This window comes from Perca fluviatilis, chromosome 19, assembly GCF_010015445.1.
Source record: "Perca fluviatilis chromosome 19, GENO_Pfluv_1.0, whole genome shotgun sequence".
Taxonomy (NCBI): Eukaryota; Metazoa; Chordata; class Actinopteri; order Perciformes; family Percidae; genus Perca; species Perca fluviatilis.
In genome coordinates, this window is record NC_053130.1 from 3,571,162 (window position 1) to 3,595,912 (window position 24,751).

The window sequence follows — 24,751 nt, forward strand, 5'->3', positions numbered from 1 at the left end:
AGTTCTGGCATAGCTTGGACTTATGTTTTGGGTCATTATCTTGCTGTAGGATGAACCCCTGACAAACTAGGCGGATACCAGAGGGTACCATTTGGCACTGCAAAATGCTGTGGTAGCAGTTTTGGTTCAGGGTGCCTTTCACTCTGTACAAATCACAGACCCTGGATCCAGCAAAACAGCCCCAGACCATCAGGCTTCCTCCTCCATATTTGACAGTTGATGTCACACACTGAGGAACCATCCTTTGGCCTACTCGACGGCATAAAAAAATCCTGCGTGATGAACCGAAGATTTCAAATTTGTATTCATCAGTCCATAGCACCTTCTTCCAGTCTTCAGTAGTCCATTGACGATGTTTCTTGGCCCAGGCAAGCCTCTTTTTCTTATTCTGACGTCTTAGCAATGGCTTTCTTGCTGCAACTCGACCTATCAAACCTGCAGCTCCAAGTCTTCTCTTTACAGTTGAAACTGAGACTTGCTTATTACGACCACTATTAAGCTGTGCTTGAAGCTGTTGTCCTGTGATCCGCCTATCACGCAAGCTGTTGACTCTCAGAAACTTGTCTTCTGATTCTGTTGTGGCTTTGGGTCTGCCAGACCTCTTCCTGTCAGAGTTTCCCCCAGTTTCTAAGTGCCTTTTGATGGTGAAGAATACTGTACTCACTGACACCTTGACTTTCTTCACAATTTCTCTGTAGGAAAGACCAACATTCTTAAGTGTTATGATGGTCTGTCTCTCTTCCATTGTTAATTGCCTTTTTCCCACCATTTTTATAGCAACACACTACTTTCTGCAGTACAATACTGTTCATATGATGCTTACGAGGGTACGGTACCACAGTGTGTTCCAACAATACTTTTATACAAACAGAGGGGGTTGTAAATAATCCAGACAAGTTGGACTACCTGTGGGAATTGGTAGCACCAACTTTCAAAGCTTGATCAACCTCCATTGCTGCAGAACAGCTTTACGTTGGTAACCCATTTCTTGTTCCCTGAAAAAGGCCTTTTTGTAAAATTCTGAAATGTACATTATTTTTCAGTTTTGGGTAACCTTACTTTTTTTTAACCTCAGGCAGTTCACCACTTACCTTTGTACCATTTCAAGCTATTCATTGGACTTGAACTGCTAAAATTTAAATATAAAACTAAAAATATTGGGGTGTTCTAAAACCTTTGACCGGTAGTGTATATTACAGCACAAATGTCTTATTCTCAGACACATGCTCAGTGTCATCTTATGGGGGTATCAAAAGAACATTAGAAAGATTTCTAACACATGACAAAGGCCAACAATGTGAGTGTATTAAGAGAGGATGACATTGTTGGATTAGCTTGAGGAAAAAGTACACTCCAAATGCAATTTTGACCATGAGTCATATTGTTGTAAACCAAGAAACTTGCCCCATTTGCTGTAAAAACTTAAGAGATGGCTCTGATGTGGTAGCGGTTCATCAGAAGGGAGCTGATGGACAGAAACCACCAACACTAGGCAAAACGATATGAGAAATATGCAATTACTTAAGGGAAATTTTATTATTAAATTGTAATTGTATTTGCCCTTATTTTTTGCATAAATATGCTTGTAACCAATTGCTTTAATATATATAATTGTGCTTGTAATCAGTTATTTATCATACAAATATGCTAATTAGAATATTACATGGCTAAAACATGTATAAGGTACCAGTATTCATGGTGTAATAGGAATACAAAGGAGTAATGGTCTTTTTAAGGACCTGGCGGCCGCCATTTTGAAAATGGGGCCTTTCTTGAAGTCAAACTTTGGTAAACTTTTAGTATGTTTTGTATGACTCTTCTGCAGCTCATGTTTGTCCAACCCGGTTTTCAATACCCAAGCAGCTTTCTGAGTTCAGCGGCTCTCTGCTGCTCTCTGCTGGAACATGTTTACAATCGCAGAAAATGTCTATTTAGTGAATCCAGAATAAAGCATTGATATTTACCACAAATGAATGAAGTTCTTATTCTTTCTTCATTCATGTAATGAGGTCTTTAACCCTCATGTTGTCTTCACGACAACCATGCACTTGTTGTCCTCTCAGGTCAAAATAGAAATAGAAATTTGACACTTTAAAATGTTTTATGTTGGATTTATTTTACACTTTTTTCAATGTTTTTGTCCCTTTTCTTGACTGTTGACTGTTATATATATATATATATATATATATATATATATATATATATATATATATTGGAGGTTTATGCGAAGCCTGTCACAGTTCTTTGCAATGGCAACGACAGAAATGACGCTCCGCTCCGCTCTCATCTTGATAGATTGATTTGAATGGGAATGTCTGTTCTACTCTCATGATGTTAGATAATACTGCAAACGTGTCACTCCCCATGCTGTATCACTGTGTGTGTGTGTGTGTTGGGGGTGGGGTGGGGGGGCTGAGCTCAATTTCCCCACAATGCTCGGGTGTGCCAGTGTCCAGGGTTAAAGAGGGTCACACACCCTCGGCATGCTGAAACTGCATGGGTGACTTTTTTGGACTTCTGACTTTATTAACTTCAGAAAACACACAAATAAAGCAAACAAGCAATTTAAGAAAAAAACACTCTTCCCTACTGAGCTCTTGTACACTACAACTAAAGACATGTCTAACTGCTCCACACTAGAGCTGTCAATCTTCCTCTATAATACCATTCACATTTCTGTTTCTGTCACAATTTCATCTGGCTGCCTCCTATTTTTGGGTGAGTCTGCTGGCATTCATTTAATTTTCCCAAAATGGCAAAATTTCGAATCCCATGAATTCATTTTGGTTTGTTTTATTTACTGTAGCTGTGGCTGCTAAGCCGGGCTGCCAGTTTAAAGATAAGGTGTCCAGGAAGTGGACACCATACTGTGTGTAGTAGGTGATTCCCGAATATAGTCCATTTCTTTTATTAATTCAATGCAATTTCATTTATACTGTCAAATCATAACACAAGTTATCTCAGGACACTTTACAGATAGAGTAGGTCTGTCCTCTGTGCAGTTTTTGGCTGTAATTGGAGTCTCTGGCAGAGCTCTCCTTTCTATTTTAATTTCAAGCCTGCAGTTACTAACTCAGCCCGCCACAGTTGTCACTGTGAGCCGCCGGGTCAGACAGTAACACGAGTGCCGTGCGCGGTTCTGATTCTCTCCTCAAGTTGCTTGTTTCTTTTGGTTTTGTGAAAAGGCAGTTATCGTGACCTGATCCAGAAGTTACACAATCAGACAGCAGCTATGTGAAACAGGTGGATGTCATTCCTCCTTAACGACTCTGAACACCTGCACAGGTGGTTTCACTTATTCTGGCTGAGTAGACCTTTTCAGGACTGAAACTTGAACGACGTCCTTCTGATGCTTCTCTTGTTGTTTTGGTTAATAGAGCGAGACTGCGATGATTCTGCTGACTCAATTCGGTCGGATGTCCCCCAGAAATTCTCTGAATAACGAGACAGGTGACTTCATACAATGTGCAGATTGTTAAGCCTTTGATTTTGAATTCTTGCGTGCACATTCAACTTAGCCTGGCTCTGCCCTCCTACGCACTTACGCCTCAATTTTCATTTTCCTTCAGTACTACGTCTGGGTTTGCGGTATATTCTTCTAGGGAGTGGCTGAGAACGATGACGTTGAGGCCGTGCGCTAGTTTGAGTTGTAGTTCTGTAATGGCGGCGGAGAAAGATGCGAGCGAAGCCATTCGGTCTGTTGTGGCAACGCTGCCGAAAATCCAGAAGTTAAAGCCTGAGCAAGAACAGTCTTTGCTGAGTTGTGTTGGTGGCCATGATGTTGTGGCCCTCCTCCCCACGGGGTTCGGGAAAAGTTAGATTTTCCAGCTCACTCCGTTAGTGGTGAAGGAGTTGGCTAAGGCTAACGCTAGCGATGCTAATGATAAATATAAGCCTTGACGGTCTCCCCTCTTGTTGCACATGCGCATGACATACATCACGACCAAACGTTAGCGATTGGTTCTGGCAGATCCAGAGTGGCTCTGGGCAGATCCAATAGTTTTAAACTACAACAGAGTACCCGCCTTCAAGGAAGTTAACACTTGTCAATGGAGAGTGGTCAGACTCTCTGGACAAATGAAATGTACCAGAGTCTGGTAGGACCAGGCTAGTGTACCAGAGTCTGGTAGGACCAGGCTAATGTACCAGAGTCTGGTAGGACCAGGCTAGTGGACCAGAGTCTGGTAGGACCAGGCTAATGGACCAGAGTCTGGTAGGACCAGGCTACATTCAACTCGCAGCATCATAAAAACAATTTCAGAGATATGGCTTTTTTTTGGCTCCAATTTCTGCTGTTCCTTGCTTATACATTACATTACATTACATGTCATTTAGCTGATTTTATCCAAAGCGACTTACAATTGCCATATAACATTGGTTGATGTATTGCAGTGGGAATAGAACCCAGGTCTCCCACTGCGCCATCACCACCACCTTGCTACCTGGACAAATATAGGTCAGAAAAAAAAAAACACACAAACACCAGGAAACACAGATTTTTGCCACCTTCTTACTAGTGTTCTTTCCCACGAAAAAAAGCTTTTACAGTGACCCAAAAGTCAAAGTGCATAATTTATCAAATTCCTTAAGTCATTGTGAAAGCAAACATTTATCCCAGATTATCCACGCTTTAATTCTGTAATATTTTCAATCATTTCATATAGGACTTTTAGGCCTCCTGCACACTTGCCTGCGTGGCGTGAGCGTGTCACGCGTGTCGGCTCCCATGTTAACAGGTCAGGGCTTGCACACTGCCTGCGCGACACGGAAGCGTGTTGGAAGCGTTTCCAGACAAAATAGAATACGGAAAGATGTTTATATGTAATTTTGACACGCATACATATTCATAAATGACATTTTGATGTTTAAAGGTCTCTAGGTGTTGACTTAAATGCAGATATTAATGTGATTTAAAATATTGCATCTGTCAATACAGAAGGAAATATTCTGTAGCCTATTTTTCCGTCAATACTGCCGACGTTGTCTTTGCTGTAATGAGATTAGTATGTAGGGTTGAAGAACACGCTATTATTTCATTTTATCAATGGGAAACATCCATGTGTCCAGACAAGGCTAGCAGCAGCAGCGCCGCGTCAGACACCTTTCTGGTGTGAAAAGACATAGAAAAATCCACGCAGCCGCCACGCAGCCAGCGTGAAAGAGGCCTTAGGATGATGGTACCGACGAGCAGCAGTGGAAGACAGTGTTGGATTTTTGAACACCGTGAACAGTAAGTTTATCAAAAATGCAACGTTTTAGTCATGGACCTTCAACAGGCATCATAATCCTGCAGAACAGCCAGTCTATAGTCCACTACAGAGGGGTCATATCTGTTGTTCAGTTGAAGCAACAGCTGCAGGCGCTTCAGTTGGCTAATCCTTGTACCAAATGTCCTCAGGGCCACAAGAAAGATGTGTGTGTTGTGTGTGTGTGTGTGTGTGTGTGTGTGTGTTGCAGTGTCATGGGGGTGTGTCCAGGGTTACATCAGGTCAGCATGCAACCCAGATTCTCTGCTCAGTCGACCGTCAACTGAATCTAAAAAGGAACCAAAATGAATATTAATACAGCTAGAATATCACAGAAAAGACTTCTCGGAGCACGTAGGCTGCGCGCAGGATCATGCATGTCGGCAGGTTTGCACAAACATTAACACAATGAGAGGTTTGGTCTGAATATTTACCTGCGTGACTTCACGAAGGCTGCAATTTGATAAGTAATAAAAACATTCATTTGGTAATGGATCTACTGTCTGAAAGTCCAACAAGTAGATAATGCTGAAAAGACGGACTTTGCTTTTTTTCCATTTTTGTTATTTTCATTGTTTTGCTCTATTTTTATTGAATTCTTTTGTGTGTCGTTCTCCTTTTGTTTGGCCTATTAAAATCAAATATGTAACTGTATCAATAGCCTGACATGATTGTTTTTCATGATTACTTTTCCTTTTCCCTCTTTCTTCACTCTTCATTTTCCCTCCTCATTTGATCGTTCTTTTCCTCTGTCCCTTTTTCATTTCATAGACTATATGTTGTTTTTTTTATTTGTATTGTTGAATAATTGTAGGGAACCCAACACGGCCCCCTGAGGGTTTCCTGGGTAACCTTTTGCATTTTGTTTTATTTAATGTTTCTAAAATGTATCTTCTTTTTTAACACATGCTAAATTTTCTGGGTCAAACTTTTAACATTTTGGTCGTCTTTTTTGACACTTTTGTTGCTTTTCCACTGATTTTTTTTGTCACTTTCTTCAAAGTTTTTGTTCTGGCATTCCCCCCTCTTATTCCCCCTGCTCTGGCGTTTCCCCCCTCTCATTCCCCCTGCTCTGGCGTTTCCCCCCTCTCATTCCCCCTGCTCTGGCGTTTCCCCCCTCTCATTCCCCCCTTGGCTCTGGCGTTTCTCCCTCTCATTCCCCCTGCTCTGGCGTCTCCCCCTCTCATTCCCCCTGCTCTGGCGTCTCCCTCTCTCATTCCCCCTGCTCTGGCGTCTCCCTCTCTCATTCCCCCTGCTCTGGCGTCTCCCTCTCTCATTCCCCCTGCTCTGGCGTTTCCGAGCCCCTAAACCGAAGACATTTGGAACACTTCTGACCCGTTTTGGTTTGGAATTTGCAGGTTGGTGTTGCAGTCTCAATGGCCGCAAACGCTGACCTCTGGCAACACCGACACTGACGCCAGTGTTGTGCCGCCTGATTGGGTCATGACGTCTCGTTCTCGTAAACTAAGCTACTAACGTTACCATGGCAACTTCCAGCAACAGACCGAGTGTACATGCTGCGTCCTGTTCACCCCGAGACGCACATGCTCAGTATAGGTGAATGTTGATGAGATATTTTGGTTAGGGCGTGTTAGTTTGAACGTAGATTAGTTCTTCTACGGGAGCTAAAAAGCACTTGTGTGCACGGAGATCGCTTTTGGCTCAAATCTCTCACTTAAAAACCCCAAACTGTAAATGTAGCCTGATCCAGTGAGACCTTGGCCTTTGTTCACTCTCATTGTAATGACCTGGATAAATGAAGATGAAATGAAATAACACATGAAAGGAATCATGACTATTTTTATTCTGGCCATCATTCAGGAATGCTTGACATTACACTCTGCTATGCTGGACCTATTCAACCTGTCAACATCTTTAGAGAAAACCAAGTCATGCAACAGCTGTCAGCCAATCCCGGTGTCTGACAGCCTCTCCTGATCCCATTTGCCTGCAGGCCATCGAGTAGTTGCTACGTGAACGGTAACCGTGCCAACTGGCAGCCGGGAAATCACACAAGAGCCAACGGTGTAACAGGTTCTCTCTGTCTCTCTCTTTGTGTGTTACCAAACGTGTTACAACCTTCCTGAAGTCTTAAGATCTGTCAGCTTTCTGTTGGCTGACATGACAGGAGAAAGTTTACTCATGTCATGTTTGCACACAAACTGTCTTTCTTATTCCCATACTATGCTTCTTTTCAGGTTCTTTTCGGACCTGCAGTGTTCTGGGAGTTTGTTCCAAATATGTGGAGCATAAAAATCATACAGTAAAAGAAGTGGACACACCGACTTAATATACCACCATTGCACTGATCTGCCTTACACTGTACTCATATTTAAATCCTTAAATCTCAGACTATTGACCAAAATTGCACTATACTCTTTTTGTATATGTTTTTTGTAAAATTTTAAATTCTATTGTATTGTTATACTGTACACTAACCATATTTTATATATATATTATTATTTTTATTTTTTTTTTTTTTTTTTTTTTTTTTAACCTTTATTTATTCAGGGAAGGTTCACTGAGAGGCAGCCTCTCTTTTTGCAGGAACGCCCTGATCACATTTACACAGTTCCACATTCATACCTGGAAGCTGTCCAGTACAACCACAGTCTGATCTGCTGGCCACTGAGCAGCTCCACTGGAGCAGTTGGAGGTTAAGGGCCTTGCTCAAGGGCACCTCAGTGGTGGTAATGAGGGAGGGACAAGATATATATATATATATATATATATATATATATATATATATATATATATATATATATTTTTTTTTTTATATTCTTACCGTCATCTCTGTTTTTATTCTTAATATGTTAAGTGTTGTACTTTGAGAGCAAAGATTACCGGAGTCAAATTCCTCGTTTGTCTACGCAAACCTGGCCAATAAAGCTGATTCTGATAGTGTGCACGCTGTGCACGAGCCTAGGCACATTTTACTAATTTGCTGTTAAAATAACAATGAAATGCTGCGTTATTGACTTTAGACCAGGTTTTTGTTGTTCAATGGCGCGATCACTTCCCGCTGCCTCAAGATAGCAATACACCCAGAATGCACCTGAACACACCTCCCTGTAAGACCAGCACGCCCATGGGCGCAGGTGTTCACAAAGACAGAATGAGATAAATAATGTGATTTTTGAACATTAAAGCATGTTAACAAGCAAGTGTGTTCCAAATTAACGACTGGCTGTGCCAGAACTTTCTTAAATTAAATGACGCAAAAAACTGAGGTGGTTGTTTTTGGAGGAAAAGACGAACGCTTAAAAGTCAGCGCTCAGCTTCAAATGACAATGTTAAAAACAACAGACAAAGCCAGAAATCTTGGCGTAGTCATGGACTCAGACCTGAATTGTCCGTTGCAGTCTGGCCCTATCCCGTTTGGTGGCTGACCCAAACCACCCAGTGATGGAGGTGCAGATGACAGACTGGATGATGGCTGACTAGAAAGTGGTCAGCAGCTCCTTAGGCAGATTAAACTTCCTTAGCTGTCGTAGGAAGAATAACCTCTGTTGGGCCTTTTTCTGGACAGAGTCAGTGTGGGGAGACCATTTCAGGTCCTGTGAGATGGTTGATCCCAGGAACCTAAAGGAATCCACAGTGGCTACTGTGTCATGAGTGGGGGATTTCTCCTAAAGTCCACTGTCATCTCCACAGTCTTCTTGGGGTCTAACTCCAGGTGGTTCTGACTACACCATTGGACCAGCTGTTCCACCTCCTGTCTAGAAGCAGACTCATCACCATCCTGGATCAAACCAATGATGGCGGTGTAATCTGCAAACTTCAGGAGTTTTACAGACGGGTTCTTTGAGGTGCAGTCGTTGGTTTAGAGGTAGAAGAGCAGCGGGGAGAGGACACACCCCTGTGGGGCGCCAGTGCTGATGGACTGGGTTTTTGATGAGATGCTCCCCAGTCTGACATGCTGCTGCCTGTCAATCAGGAAGCTGATGATGCACTGCCAGGTGGCGGCAGGCACTGAGAACTGGGTGAACTTCTGATGTAGGAGTTCAGGGATGATGGTGTTGAATGCCGAGCTGAAGTCCACAAACAGGATCCTGGCTTACATCCCTGGGGAGTCGAGTGGTGCAGGTATTGCAGTCCCATGTTGACAGCATCATCCGCCGACCAAGCAAGCCTGCAACTCCATCTTTGATTTCCATGTCCATTTCTTTACAGTCTTTGCAAGAGGTTTGGAAGTTTTTCATTTTTTTTTGCTTGTAGGAGGGCCACGACATCATGGCCACCAACACAACTCAGCAAAGATTGTTTTAGCTCGGGCTTTAACTTCTGGATATTCGGCAGCGTTGCCACAATGGACCAAATGGCTTCGCTCGCATCTTTCTCCGCAGCCATTACAGAACAAACTAGCGCCGTACCTCAACGTCATCGTTCTCAGCCACTCCCTCTCTTCGCTGATTGGACCAGTAAAGATTTGGCCGGAGAAAACCAGCGAATATACCGCAAAACCAGACGACGTACTGAAGGAAAATGAAAAAAGTGCGGAAGTATGTAGGAGGGCGGTGCCAGGCTAGGCCTTAAGCCCCCCTCCCAAAAAAGCCCAGTCTGCTCTGATTGGTAAGTGTTTCCGGATCTTCGGCATCTGCACTCTCTGAGTCTCTGCAGCTGGGGAAAGACTCTGTAGCGCCACTTTCTACCTATATACAGTATAGTTGTGACATCACAACTGTACAGGAAGTCCTGATGGCTCGTTTAAAGACAGTCTATGAATACTGGCTATGAGCATTACTCTGTGGATTGAGCGTTTGATACTTTCACTGTATTTATCTAGCACCTCAACCTGCTTTATAACCAAACAAGAGACATGGAAATCTGACTTTTTTCAATAAGGGACCTTTAAAATCTGAAACCCAGGTCACCCAAAGAGCAACATAAAGCTGCTTCGATAAAGTTAACAGCAGCAATGCCACAATATTCTGTAAATATACACCATTACACAAAGAATCCAGCTTTCAAAATTGTACAGAAATGTTAGTACAGAAGTGTCATCAGTAATTGTTAAGTTTCAACAGTTCAATTGCTCATTAATTAAGAAAATAAGTATAAAATATAAAGTATGGCATAAAATATTCATGTAAAGTACCTCAAAACATTTACAGTGAGAGCAATACTTTGAGGTTTTGCTACACTGCGTGAAAAGCTTCACCTTTTTCATGATTAAAAATAGTTTTTGTTCGACAGTTTGATGCTGCAGTGATGAAACATTGGGAATAATTTTGTTGAACTCATTTGCGGATCTCGACTGTATTTGGTTTATCGTCACCAATCCGTGTTTGTTAAGTCTGTGTATCTAGTTAAGCAATATGTACACAAGCGTCAAGGTGTGCCAATGAAAAAGGTCACTGAATGTGAAAAGAGATGAAATGAAATGTGAAAAGCTCCAACAGAGAGCACAGAGAGATTTGATTTCAGCCTATGGGAATTTTACAGTACAAAACAAAAGTTGTCTGTCCAACAGACCGAGGCCAGCAAGATAGTAGGCATACATTACAGCATCTCTCTCTAATAAAGAGCAAATTTTGCAGAAGGCACAGCCAATGTTTCTCAAGCTATGACCACCCACTCTTGGAGGAATTCATTCCTCTTTCTTTGGGCGAAGATATAGGCTCCCTAAAGCAAAAACTGTACACATTTTATTTTGTTCCTTGTGCAATTAAAGCTGTTAACTCCTGAACGAACATTTTTTTATTAGTGTCTCTTGGGCCTTCTCAAGGGACACCCTTAAAGCCATTTCATGCTTTTTGCGTCTAGCGTGGTCGGGGCGATGTAGACGGCGTGCATAGTCGCTGCGAACCGTCTGGTTGTTAGGTTTGAATGATGAACAGAACCCAAATGCAGAAAGAACACAGAGCCAGGAGTGTGAAATAAAAGGTTTTATTTAAAGTACTCAAGTATCAAGTCCAGGTTTCCGGGGTCCGTCAGAGGAAGAGGAAGTAGACCGGTGAGTGGTGGGTTCCAGTGGTGGTTGTCTGGTCCGGTGGATGGCAGGAGTGTAATGGTAGCAGAAGTCAAGTTCCAATGTCAGCTGGAGGCACAAGAGAAAGGATCAGGACCGGCAAACATACAAATGACTAAACAGATGGCAAGACTGTGGTCGTCTCGACTATGATCTGACGCGGAGTGGAGGGTTGACTGGGTATGTGAAGCAGAGGTTGATTGTGGTAGACTATCGCACACCAGACTCCACTCCTGTAATTAGGACAGACAGAGGGAGGGAGAGAGGAGAGACAGAGAAGCTACCTAGGAGCAGCAGGCCTAACACTGGTATTTCATACTGATTGCGGTCAGAGCGGCTCAGAGATCGGACTTCTTCTCTCCTGTAGCCAATCATTGCAATACGGTCTATGCGACCGCGTCCGCATTGTTACAAAAACCTTGGAGGCGCTTGGAGGCTCGGTTGCCCAGGCGGCGTATGCGCTATATCGCCGTCCTCCCCGCTCCGACCGCACTGAACACAAGAAGCATGAAACAGCTTTTAAAAATCACTTTTCTAGATCATCTCAAGTGATTTTATTCGACACTGTCCACTTTTTAAGCGTTGAAATTGTTCTCAATCAATGCGTTGGTTGTGTGCTGCCTTGTTCATTGTGTTGTTTTGTTGTTTCTTTGTACCTCCCACTGCAAATCAAATTTCCCCTCGAACTGAAACGACTTTTATACAACATATTCTTTGCTTAGATTAGTTATTATGAAAAAATAATGATGTCTGTGATTGATGACATGACAGATCCTTGCCCAGTGCATAATTGGACTGAGGCCTCCTGTGAGCCCTGTGGGAAAAAAGGGGGTTTAGACTAGGGTTGAAACAATGACTTCTTTAATGAAACGGTTGATACATTAATCAGGAAAATAATTGAACTTCTCTCACATCCCAATAAATGACACGTTTCGGCACAAAGACTTCAGAGGGTTTCGCATGGGTCAAAACACATCACTATTCATTTATTGTGATGGGAGCCTAATTAAATAAGTGAAACGAGAGTATTTTGTACACCTTAACTTAGGAACTTGAGATGCGCTCCCTTTTCTTCACTTTTTGAATATGCCTATTGGATTTTGGGTTTAGCACTCCACCGAGAATCTCCAACATCATTTATATTTATCGAGCCAAAGTACCGAACATGATCTGGTTCCAGCTTCTTCTTCTTTTAAGATTATTTTTTGGCCATTTTTAGGCCTTTATTCGACATGAAAGGGGAGAGAAAGAGGGAATGACATGCAGCAAAGGGCAGCAGCTCGGAGTTGAACCCGGACCCGCTGCGTCGAGAAGGAAACCTTTATATACAATAGGGGTGCCCGCTCTACCAACTAAGCTATCCAGGCGCCCAAGCTTCTTTTTTTAAATAACTTTTTTGGACTGTTGATCGGACAAAACAAGTACAAGATGTTACCTTGATCTCTGGGAAGTAGTGATGGGCATTTTTGTTCTATTCTGACATTTTATAGACAAACCACTTCTTCACTTATTAGCTAAATGGAAAAAAAAATGAAGAGGCTTGAATGTATGTATTATATGTATTGTATATATGCAGTGTTTCTCCTCATTTTATGGACGACTTAGGTGCGTGTATTTGGCGGAGGGTTTAGGGGTCCTCCCTCAAGAATATGTGACATTTCCCCATATATTTTGTGTCTCTTTGTGGGATTTTGTCTCTTTGGTTTTTGCGTCTCTTTGTAGTCGGTTTGTGTCTCTTTGTGGTAGTTTTGCGTCTCTTTTTCACATCACTTTGGGCCGTTATTATTACCTGTGTCTAAAATGTTGCTAAAGAAGTCCAGCTACGGTCATTAGATCTGAGAACAGTCTTTTAGATACAGTCATTCGGCTTAGGTGCTGCCTAAAACGGCTCGGGTGTTGAACCTAAACATTACAATGGCCGGGAAAACCCTGTGAATTGAATTACAATCAGCAGCTTCCGTTTGTTGGTTTTAGATAATTCCCTTTTTGCACATTTGTTGAGCAACACTGTTTCTGATAAACAGCCACGACCACAAAAACTGCAACAGACTGTGAGGTAACGTCTTCTGCGTGAAAGGAATCTACACCACTCCTCCCATGTATTGTCATTTTCTGCCTTTCATAGTTCATTTGACTTAAACTTTAAGGTCACCCTAACTTGCACGTCTGTTGCCTTGGTATGAACCGAGTTTGTTTAACCTTAGCTTTAAATCCCAGACTTCTAACTTTGACATGATCCCGTGAACACGGCATGACAGTAAGAGCTCTGTGAGAGTAAATACTCAACATTGGAAACCCCACACTGGCCCCACCACCAAAGTCAACCAAAAGCAAAACATAACATTTCTTGAACATATCATTGAAACATAAACTTCTTGCTAGATGTAGTAAGAGTAAAAGTTGTAAATGATATACAGGCAATGGTCAGATTATATTTGAAAAATGTTTGAATATTCAAGATTGATATGAAATTCTATATCTCTTTGACAGAAACTGTGTAATTTAAGTAAAGTAATGTCTCTTTATAAACCATATTTACTGATTTGAAATGTTTTATTGTTTACCTTTAGTGCCATTAACAACATTTGTTCATCGCTGTTGAGTTTACTCTGTTGTAAATGCTGCTACATAAAGAAACATGTTTCTGACGCAATTCTGAGGCCACATTGGTCTTGTTAACCCTTAGACAAGGCTGTGGATAACAATATGTTGTCTTTATGACCATGTGAAAGTGGCATGTTTGGTACTTTGAGTCTAAAGTCTCCCTGCCGATGATCCAGAGGGATGTGGAGGCATTGCAAAGGGGGAAAAAACCTTTCAGCGCAACAACAGATGCCCTCTAACCTGCAGGGTTAAAAATACCAAAAAGCAGCCTGTCTCTGCCTCTAATTCAAAGAAAACTCAAATCCAAGGCCGTTTAAATCCAAGACATTCAAATTCGAGATCTTCAAATCAATATGAGTTCGGATTTAAAGAAAGAAAGAAAATCTTGAAACACAACGACTCGGTCAATCGTGGATGTCTTCTGCCAGCCCGGTCTCAAAATCCGCGTAGGGAGGTTGGTCGGGGTGGTGGATGGGTCAAACAACACAGGACTTTCACCCGGGCGAGCGGGGATCGCGTCCTGCGTGTGGTGCTTTGTTTCCCGGGGATGGTGTCCCTGCATGTGGCGTTTTGTCCAGCGTGTTACTGTGGCGTGTCTCCCAGCGTTTAAGGCGCCCTTTCCCCGTAAGGTTTTTCCTAAACCCAACCTCCGCCAACCCGTTATTGTGGCGCGTCCCCAGCGTGCGTTTAAGGCGCCCTTTCCCCGTAAGGTTTTTCCTAAACCCAACCTCCGCCATTTACACGTAAAAAACGAGAAAAACGTCTCCATGAACACGTATCAATAGATTAAGAATAACGTTGACATTTACACGAACTGCCGTGAGCCCGGGTTGCTTCTGCAGCTGAATGCAGATAGAGGTGAATGAGATGGGACAGAATACAGATCAACTAGATGTCGGACTTTCATGTGAACAATTTTCATTAGACTTGTTAGCGTGAGCACAAAGGACAACAGAGTCCGACTCTAGGCTGAGTTATACGTAGGCTCTACGCACAGCCTACACCTAAGTGGCCTACGCCCTTGTGAGGTCTATACTCTGGTGTGTGTGGGTCGAGCTAGCGTATATCTTTAAAAGAACAGCAGAGCCGATGTGTGTGTGTGTGTGTGTGTGTGTGTGTGTGTGTGTGTGTGTGTGTGTGTGTGTGTGTGTGTGTGTGTGTGTGTGTGTGTGCGGTGCAGACGGAGAAACACGGACGAACCCGGAAATGAGTAGGCCAAGTGGACCAATCCCAGTTGTTGCGGTCTGTGTCGCCGCGACGTGTAGTTACATGCATCTTAGGAGGTGTACATCAGACTTCGGCATAGGGCCCGTATCTAGGCGTACCTGCGTTCGTACCTACAGCGTAGATTCAACACAGAACTATAAATTGGGCTTCAATTCCAACACTTTGTTCATGTTTTTTTGTCTGTATGGGGCCCAAACACGGCTTTTAACTCTTAGCTTTGTTACTAAATGATCAAAAAAAGTTGGTAAGGATTACCCTCAACTGAGATTTCACAGTGTGACAGAATAAGTTGTGTTCTGGTGGACAAACTAAGTTATTAATTATTAAGTAGAAAGTCAAGTTCACCCATTTCGGTCAGTCCCTGATCCCTCTATTCTCCAAATAAAGTCGACTCTGTTCCATGTTGTTTCGAGGATAATGTTTAACGCTGCCCTGAAAATCAATGAAGCAAATACAGCTTAAAAATAGCATCTCTGTCAACATGTATGAAAGTCAAAACAACTGTGAACAAGACAAGGAATCTACAACCTTTTATTTCATCAATTTAAAGTTTTTAATATTTGGTTATGAATATGTTTAACTGAACATCCTTAAAATATCAATGTTTTTTTAAAGATATTTTTTGGGGCATTTTAGCCTTTAATAGACAGGAAAGGGGGGGCACACCACAAGAGGTGGAAGACATGCAGCAAATGGCCGCAGGTCGGACTCGAACCCCTGAGCCTCTGCGACTAGGAATGAGCCTCTGCATATGAGCACCCGCTCTACCAGGTGAGCTACCCAGGCGCCCAAACATCCATGTGTTTTAAAAGATTAAGAATTGAAGTCTTTAGTAACCACTAATTATGAAAAGCGTTTTCTTATATCATGTGTTTTGGTCTCATCTGCGTTTACATCCCTGTAACACCAAGACTATGGTAGAAAAGCCTGTGAGATCACAATGACATTAATAATAAATTCATTTATACCTAAGTGTTTAATGGAGCATCAGTGACGTCACCCATTGGTTTGCTGTTAAAACTGCCGTTTTAAAGTAACTTTTAAAGGTGCCCTGCCACACGTATTTCATGACTTTGTGGTAATGTCTGAAGTTCTACCATGGACTCTGTAACATTTTTTTGTGGAAAAAATGCCTTGGTAACCTTGTTTCAAGCTATTTTAGCACTGGTATAGACGGCTAACAGAAGACTCGATTTGTGCCAGTTCTCATTAATATTCAACAAGCTTCTTTTCAGTGGCTATATAGAGCTGACAGAGGAGGTAGCAGTTCATTTTCACATTCACGACATAACACAAACACATATGGACCTAATATATTTCAAAAAATACAAGTAAAAATGGTTTTGTATGACAGGGCACATTTAAAGAGTTTATCAATTTGGCCATCGCCATCTTAAAGTGTAGTTGCAATGGTGCAGCGATAAGCACAAAAGACGGAAAGTGGTCGTTTTTCAACCCTTGTGAAATTAATTATCCAATGGAGTTTTACCGGCGGGTAAAAGCGGACCTCCAGGTATTCAGCTAACGCTAGCACTAGCTAGCTAGCCTTGGTTGACAGGGTGCTATCGAACAAAAGCGACCAACACCCAAAAACAAGGTCAGGTTTATTTTAATGTCCACAGTGTTAGCATGGTTAGCATTGCAAAACCTCTGTCCTGACAGGTCCTAAAGCATCCCATGCTATATCGTCTATTTTAAAATGAATGGGACCATAATTTACTGAATAAACATCATGCTGTATTAAAGAAGACTTGAAATCAGCAATAGAGGCCATAAACTCATTATGAAAATGTTTTTAAAAATGGATTTTCTCATAGACTTGTGTGCAAGCCAGCTTCTTTCTGCAACCAGTGGAATCGCCCCCTACTGGAAATGAGATAAAATACAGGTTTAAGGCTTCACCTTTCAGACTACGAGAAGAACACAACGTCAGTCCATGGCTTACAAAGCATTATTTTCTAAAATAGATTTAAAAGTAAACTGCATTTGTATCTATAATCTTTGGGTATAAAATGTGTGTACAGTATGTGTGGCTGGAAGTGAGATTTCTCTTTTTTTCTCTCACTGTGAAAAAGAGGCCTGTGCTCCAGCATTGTGTTTCACATGAAGATGTGGGTCATGTATTTCCCTTCCATTTCTATATTTGTGCTAAAATATTCATGACTCTTGACCCTTTTGTTATGAATGTTTTGGTAGTTTTTGCACAGTATGCTTTGGCAATCTACCTCATGCATTAAGATAGTTGATGATCAAGAAAACATCAAGAAAAACCTACTGTAAATATTTAATTATATTTAATAAAAACACAACCACAGTGATTTAAAAAAAAAAAAATTCTGACTTGCTTTTTTTGTGTGGATTTTTTCTCACCAAAATGAGTTTTCTGGTCAGGGTTTTATACAAAGTGACAGCAAACAACAGAAAGCTGAGAAGACATTCAAATCATAAGTTTGTCTGAGTAGATTTGCATTGACTCAATACTGTCTGCTTCAACTAATCAAAAGTGCTTTGATTAGTTAGGATGTGAGTTTCTGTTGGAGACAACCTAGGCTCCAAAGAAAAGCTCTCAGTGATCAAGCAAATGCTTTGTTTTAACACTAAAATGTAAAGAATCCCTTTAAAATGTTTCAGTATAAAAATGCCATCATATAAGCAAAACTCAGTTTCAGGAACCCTTTTTAGAACTTGTTTAATCATGTTTTTAATGAGCTACACTTTTCCTAAAAGTCAGTGGGACAGAAATAATCCTGCTGTGATATGGTGTTGGAATCCCAGTCATGAAGTAGTAATGTGAAGATCACCTCCAACACCAGCAGGGGTCCATCACGTTGTTCAAATAGCAGCTGAGGCAACCGCCTGAGGCATCCCAACCATGAGGACACTCCCCTATCAGCTGGCCGGCAGCCAGGCCTACTTTGTGCTAATTGGTTGGCGAGCAACTCCACTAACTTTCCATTGGCTGTTTAAAGAACCATATGACAGCATATGCAAATTGTCTCTATGGGCCAGTTGAAATCCCAGAGTGCTGAGCAACCCTCGTCACTGTAAGGCAGCAAGAGCAAGAGAGAGGAGGAAGAAAAGGATGAGTGAGGACAGCATGAACTTTTAGAAAAGATAGAAATCAAAAGGACTGACAACTGTTAAAAAGCTCTTCTCTCCTTGGAGCTGTTTTTTTTCCTTTATTCCATGAGTGCTACAAGGTAAGGGTCAGAGTGACTTTTTGGTTTTCAAAAGTGACGCATACTATGCTGAAACTTAGACAAGATTGAACGTCTGTATCAGTTTTTGTGTGTGCATGATTTAGATTTGCAGCATTTTTAGATTGTATCTGCATAACATCAAAGCAGAAGCATTATTTTTGAAATTTGGGACCTTTTTTTGCAGAAACAGAAGTATTGCCATTTTGCTGAATGCAGAAGTGACAAGTTACATCATCACCAGAACTTTTTTTATAGGTAGAAAAGTGAAGCCACTGTTCTAATCCCTCCCTCTCTATTTCCACCTCCCTCAAATTTCCTTCTCCCTCCCTCCTACACCAACTCCCTTCTTCTGTCCCGCTCTCCCTCGCTCCCGCAGTGTGCTCAGGTCTTTCAGTCCGTCAGCAATGCCTGGCCCAGTCATGCCGATGGACGTGGCTATGAGATTCTACATCAGCCACTCTCCGCCTCCTCTCCGGGGTTTCCTCAGCTCCTACGACGAGCTGCAGAGGACCCAGAAGAACCAGGCCAGCCAGTCGACCAGGCGCAGCCACAACCAGCAGCTCTACAAACCCCTGCGGCCCTGCCTCAGCAACCAGCAGAGAGCAGTGGACGATGGCGACTGCACGGACTGGAACAACAGCAAGGCCAGCAAAAAGAAGGTGGTGTTCGCCGACACGAGGGGCATGTCGCTCACCGCCATCCACGTCTTCTCCAAGTTCGACGATGAGCCGTATCAAAACAAGCGTTGCAGTGGAATCAGCGAGGAACTGCAGTTTGACATGTCAGACCTGGAAACGGCCACGATGGACCTGAAGATCAGCTCGGTGCGCAACCTGGCGCTGGACTTTAAACAGCCTTCGGCCGACTACCTGGACTTCCGGAACCGCCTGATTCAGAACTCTGTCTGCTTGGAGAACTGCTCGCTGCAGGAGCGCTCCCTAACCGGCACCATCAAGGTCCGGAACATGGGGTTTGAGAAGTCGGTGCAGTTGCGTGCCACCTTCGACTCGTGGGCAAGCTTCAGCGACTTCGAGTGCACCTTCATGAACAACGTCTACAGCTGCCAGGATACCGACACCTTTGCGTTCGTCGTGGATCTACCCGCCTACATCCCCCCACAGAACAGTGTCGAGTTCTGCATCTGCTTCAAAGCCCAGGGCCAGACCTTCTGGGACAATAACGACGGCAAGAACTACGTTCTCAAGCACATCGGCTGGAACGGAGAGGACCTGAACATTCGGATGTCCCCGACTTCCGTTGAGCAGAAAAAGCCTTCAGAGCACAAAAACGGGGGCGTGAAGGTGCTGGAGATGGAGTTTGATCAGTTCGGCAGCCCACGCATGTCCAGCGGACTCTTTCCTGGCTGGCAGAGCTGGGGTCAGATTGATAACGCCGTGCCTTATTGGTGAACACATCAGGATGTTTGCTGAAAATGACATTGGACTAAGATAACAGACACTGACAGGGCATTCAGTGCAAATCCAGCTGCGGGTTTGAACTTAGACTGGCTCTCAGCCACAAAATGAAATTAAGCAAACAACCTTTGCTTTTTTGTATTAGCAGAGAAAGTGTACAAACCTAGACCTAATGGTCTGGGGTTGGAGGATGAGGGATAAATGGGAAAAATCTATCTTGTTTCACATATTCCTCTCATGTAAAATATTAATGTGCCTTCTCTGAGTGCCTGCCCACTAAAATACAGACAAGTTGTACAGCACACAACAAATGCTGAGCCCCTTTTAAGGGCCTGACGTATTGGTTAAATATGCACTGATTGAGATGTCTCTCTCAATGTGATGTCTGTAAACATAAAAACGAAGTGGAAAGTGGAGCTGATTAAGTCCTTCATATTGAAGGGAACGTACTGGGGAGTGCATGGCGACAAAATGCTTCTCTACTAAAGGAAACACAGCTGATTAATTTCTGAAATGCAAAATGCACACTAAACCTTTGCACCTTCAAATGAGAAAGTAATTTAACATTGTTAAAAGTGGCCTTTAAGTCATGCAGCCCATTCTTTCTTTCCCTCTGTGAAAATTGCACGTCTGATGAAAGATGTTTGAATGATGTAATATTAAGGTGACTTTGTTGAGGAATTTAGCTGCTGACAACAGACGTGTCTCAAGAGAGACTGCACGTGATTGGTTGTCTCGAACAAGGAAGACGTTTGGTAATTCCGGTGGCTACCGTATGTCGAGAAAGGTGTTTTTATTGTGTGATGAGTGTACAGTATGTGTGGCTGGAAGGGAGATTTTTCTTTGTTGAAGAAAATCAATTTTTTTTCTCACTGTGAAAGAGAAGCTTGTGCTCCAGCATTGCATTTCACATGAAGATGTGGGCCATGTATTTCCCTTTCAGAAATAAATGTCTATATTTGTGCTAAAATATTCATGACTCTTGACCCTTTTGTTATGAATGTTTTGGTAGTTTTTGCACAGTATGCTTTTGCAATCTACCTCATGCATTAAGATAGTTGATCAAGAAAAGAGCAAGAAAAACCTACTGTAAATATTTAATTATATTTAATACAAACAATAAAATACAAGCCACAACCACAGTAATCACTTGCCTTTTTTCTTTTCTTTTTCTTTATTTTTGGGTGGATTTTCTCTCACCAGAATGAGTTTTCTAGTCAGGGTTTTATACAAAGTTACAGGAAACAACAGAATAAACAAAAGCTGAGAGGACATTCAACTCAGACGTTTGTCTGAGTAGATTTGCATTGACTCAATACTGTCTTCTTCAACTAATCAAAAGTGCTTTGATTAGTTAGGATGGGAGTTTCTGTTGGAGCCAACCTAGGCTCCAAAGAAAAGCTCTCACTCACAGTGATCAAGCAAATGCTTTGTTTTAACACTTAACTAGGGCAAAGGCAGACAGACCTTTTGGAATCCAAGGAAATCAATGCCTTTTTAAAACTTACTATATAGTCTTCTACAATGCCTTCCCAATTTGTAAATAAGGGATGAATTAAATTAGTTGGTGGTCCAAATATAAAACGCAACTTTTAGAGATGCGACACATACGCAGCAACATATCAAAGTTATTCATGGTTCTAATATACATTTATAAATAAAAAATATACATAATGCTGAATGTACGGTGAAAGCCATTGCAGTTTTAGGTACTTGTGACTGGGTTATCTCTAGTACAAAGTCCAAAGGTGTGAGAATTGCGGGGGGTGGGGTGTTGATGACGTTTCTATAATGCGGCTGGCTAAGAAGGCCGGAAGAAAACAAAAAGCATCTGAGTATAAGAAAGAAGAAGGGTGATTTACACAAAGACGGCAACCAAAATGGCTAGCTAGATAGATAGATAGATAGATAGATAGATAGATAGATAGATAGATAGATAGATAGATAGATACTTTATTGATCCCCAAGGGGAAATTCAAGGTCCCAGTAGCTTAAAGACATCACACACACAACATACACATACATCATAAACAGGATGATATAATAAAAAAGCCACATGAATAATATGGACAATAAAAGAAAAGATACTAAGTAACAGCTGGAAAGTCGCCGAGATTCAGGAACTTCTGTTCTATAAGGACTGACGCCAAAAAACTAATTCATGAAATAGCGAGAGACTCGCTTGTTTATGAATAAATTATGAACCGACTACGTGGCCGCGGTGTAATCTGCGCCATGTCCTGTAAACACATTCTCACTCCCAGCACGTCAAAAACCAATGCTTGGTCAGGTGCCTCTGGCGTCATTTTTGACGGCCATTTTTCAACGTGCAGGGTTAACCCACTTAGTTAGGGTTAGGGAAAGATCGTGGGTGGGGTTACAAAATGTACGTTGGGTACTCCTGGGTCTCCTCGGCCTTTCATACTACTCGCTACCGTTGTCGTACGTCATCTTGCAGCGCCGCTGCCAAGAGCTATGCCCGGTGCGTTCCATACAGGCGCTAAGGGGGATTTTTGAGTCCGTCTCTGACCCTGAAAGACACTGACCAAGTGTCAGCATTTGGCAAATTTGGAATGAGAACGTTTTGATCCTGCCTCCTGCACGTTCTACCCAGGCGCCACCCCTCACCATTAACTAAACGGAATATTTCCAGGAAGTTATAAATGCATCCGTCACGGTGCTACATGTGAGGAAGAGAAACTCTTGACTATGTCTGCACCTGATTCGTCGGACATTGTCCAGAGTGTATATGAGAAAAGCCTCACGCATCTCTCTGAAATACCCAATTCTACACGCAAATCCATTCTGAACACACAATCTACCTCATGCATTTAGAATTCAAAAATTACCCTTAATTTGCAAGATCCTGTGTCCGGCCGTGTTGGGTCAGTTGGTTGAGCAGGCGCACATATACAGAGAGGTTTGTGCCAGGGTTCGAGTCCGGCCAGTCAGGATTTCCTGCATGTCTTCCAGCTGTCCTGTCCATTAAAGGCAGAAAAGCCCCCCCAAAAAAAATCTTAAAAAAGAATCCTTAAACAAATCATTAAACCTCAAACTACATAGACTCCAAACTGCACAGTTGAAAACATAATTTCACTGTAAACTTATAGAAATAACGCAAAACCCTCCGTTTATTGTACACACGGAATGAGGATGAAAGAAGGAAAAAGGCCGAATTGCCCGCAGCCTTGATTTTTCTTCAGACTCATTTCCATTGTCCATGCTGCTGTCCATGTTGGATTTGTGTTGAGCAGGAAGAATGCTCCCTCCCTTTCCTTGGCATGCACAAAGGAAGGACCGCAGGCTGAACCAGGATGAACTTTGGAAGCCTGAAAAATGCTGCCTTATCGTACTTTTAACTCTTATAGTACAGGCTTAACTTTGCTTTTCTGGGTTTTTCTCTTATGTATATATAGCAAATCTTTACTTAAAGCAGTTAACAGTGGCGTGACGTAACAATTTAATGGTTCATAATGATATTTTACGTAATGTCTTTGCGGATATACATAGTCATAATTGAATGTTACCTCGCCAAGGTTTTGAGCCTCGACTTCAGTTTTGTCGATGTTTCTAAAAATGTCATGGCTGCTCATTGTTACATGTAATCTAGTATTTCCCTAAAACTTACATGACAAACAAACTCTAAATGAAAGAATACATTTTGTGTAAAGCGAACTGTACAAGCAATAGCTTTTCATTTTGGGACAGTTTGTTGGATAATCTTAAGATTCCAGGTTGATCTTCAGAGGTGAATCTGACCTGCAGGACCTCCAGTTCTCACTGTAGAAAATGGAAAAGCTGATCCCACATCAGTTTCCAAAGACGGCTTCATCCTGAACTCAACCTGCCCTCAGGCTCCGGCTCATCTCCACCTGCTGGCTGATGGAACCACATTCCTCTAATACCTGTAATTTCCTGATGGATCACCGTAACCATCCTCCTCCATCTTTCGGTTTTTTATTCCCTTCGCGTACGAATGCAGGATTCTGTTCATACAGTAGCATTCACTGTCTTTCTGTTTATTGCACGGCCTACTCTCATTTCCTTTCCTCGGTTTGGTTTTACTGTTTACATTCTGTTCTTTCTTTATGTAAAGTCAAAAGGTGTGTCGGCAAAGAATGAAGGAAATACCAATACATTTTTACTAATAGTGTGTCCACACATCATCCTGCATTGTTTAAGGGACATTAAAGTCAAGTCTCAGCCAACAACTTTGGTCCTTCTTTGCCATTTCCACTTGGAATACTTTTCACATGCATAAGGCCGTTCTCATGGATCATTTGTACGTATCGCTACAAAAAGTAATGCACTGTAATTTGTTTGCATTCCACATATTTGTTACACCAAGGCCCACGTTGACTACTGCTGTATAAGAGCACGAAGATCCGTTCAGGGAGGAAGTCGGGGTGGATGTTTGGGTCCCAAAAACACAGGGCTTCCAAGAGGGGGAGCAGAGTTCATGTTCTGGAAGAAGTTATTTGGAAAACACAAGACTTTCACCCAGGAAACCGGTGTTTGTGTCCCAGGAGTACTACTTAAGGGGGCCGGGTGTATTAACCCAAACCACAATCTTTTTTTCTAATCTCAACTTGTCGTTTTGGTAACCCTAACCCTAACCACTGTCATCGCCTTATGATTGCTCACCTTTTGTGAGCTAAACTTTACCGTAAAGTTTGCTCTACGGAAAGAAAAATAGGTGACCAGGTGGACGTCGGCGTGTACACGCACCTGTCCTCGTTTGTTTTTAACCGAGGTTAATATTAAAAGCTTAACATCCAAACTTGATATCAAAGTGCATACGTGTGTTTGTGTGTGTGTACACTTGTATTTCACAAGGCTACACAAATGAACGGACTGTTTATGTACTTTTGACTGTGCGTGTCAACTTGTCTAAGTTGAAAGCTCAGGACAGCTATTTATCTGGCAAGTAACCAGACCGATAAGCATCCAGCCGGGAGGAGAGTTTTTTTTTTTAATTTTAGTGTGTTTGTGTGTGTGTGTTCAGTGTGTTCTCTGATGGTCCTGTATCGATCCTGAGGGGTCCACCGGGAGATCAGACTCTGGGCAGTAACAGATTCAACTTCTTAC

General features: G+C 42.3%; 1 protein-coding gene across 1 annotated transcript; it reads left to right on the forward strand.

Annotated features, from left to right (window-relative positions):
- Positions 1 to 18,063: 18,063 nt before the first annotated feature.
- On the forward strand, positions 18,064 to 20,635 carry ppp1r3ca (protein phosphatase 1, regulatory subunit 3Ca). The gene is made up of 2 exons (XM_039784534.1): positions 18,064 to 18,248; positions 18,625 to 20,635. Exons 1-2 carry the CDS (start codon positions 18,235 to 18,237, stop codon positions 19,655 to 19,657), a joined length of 1,047 nt encoding a protein of 348 aa, XP_039640468.1. The 5' UTR covers positions 18,064 to 18,234; the 3' UTR covers positions 19,658 to 20,635.
- Positions 20,636 to 24,751: the final 4,116 nt, after the last annotated feature.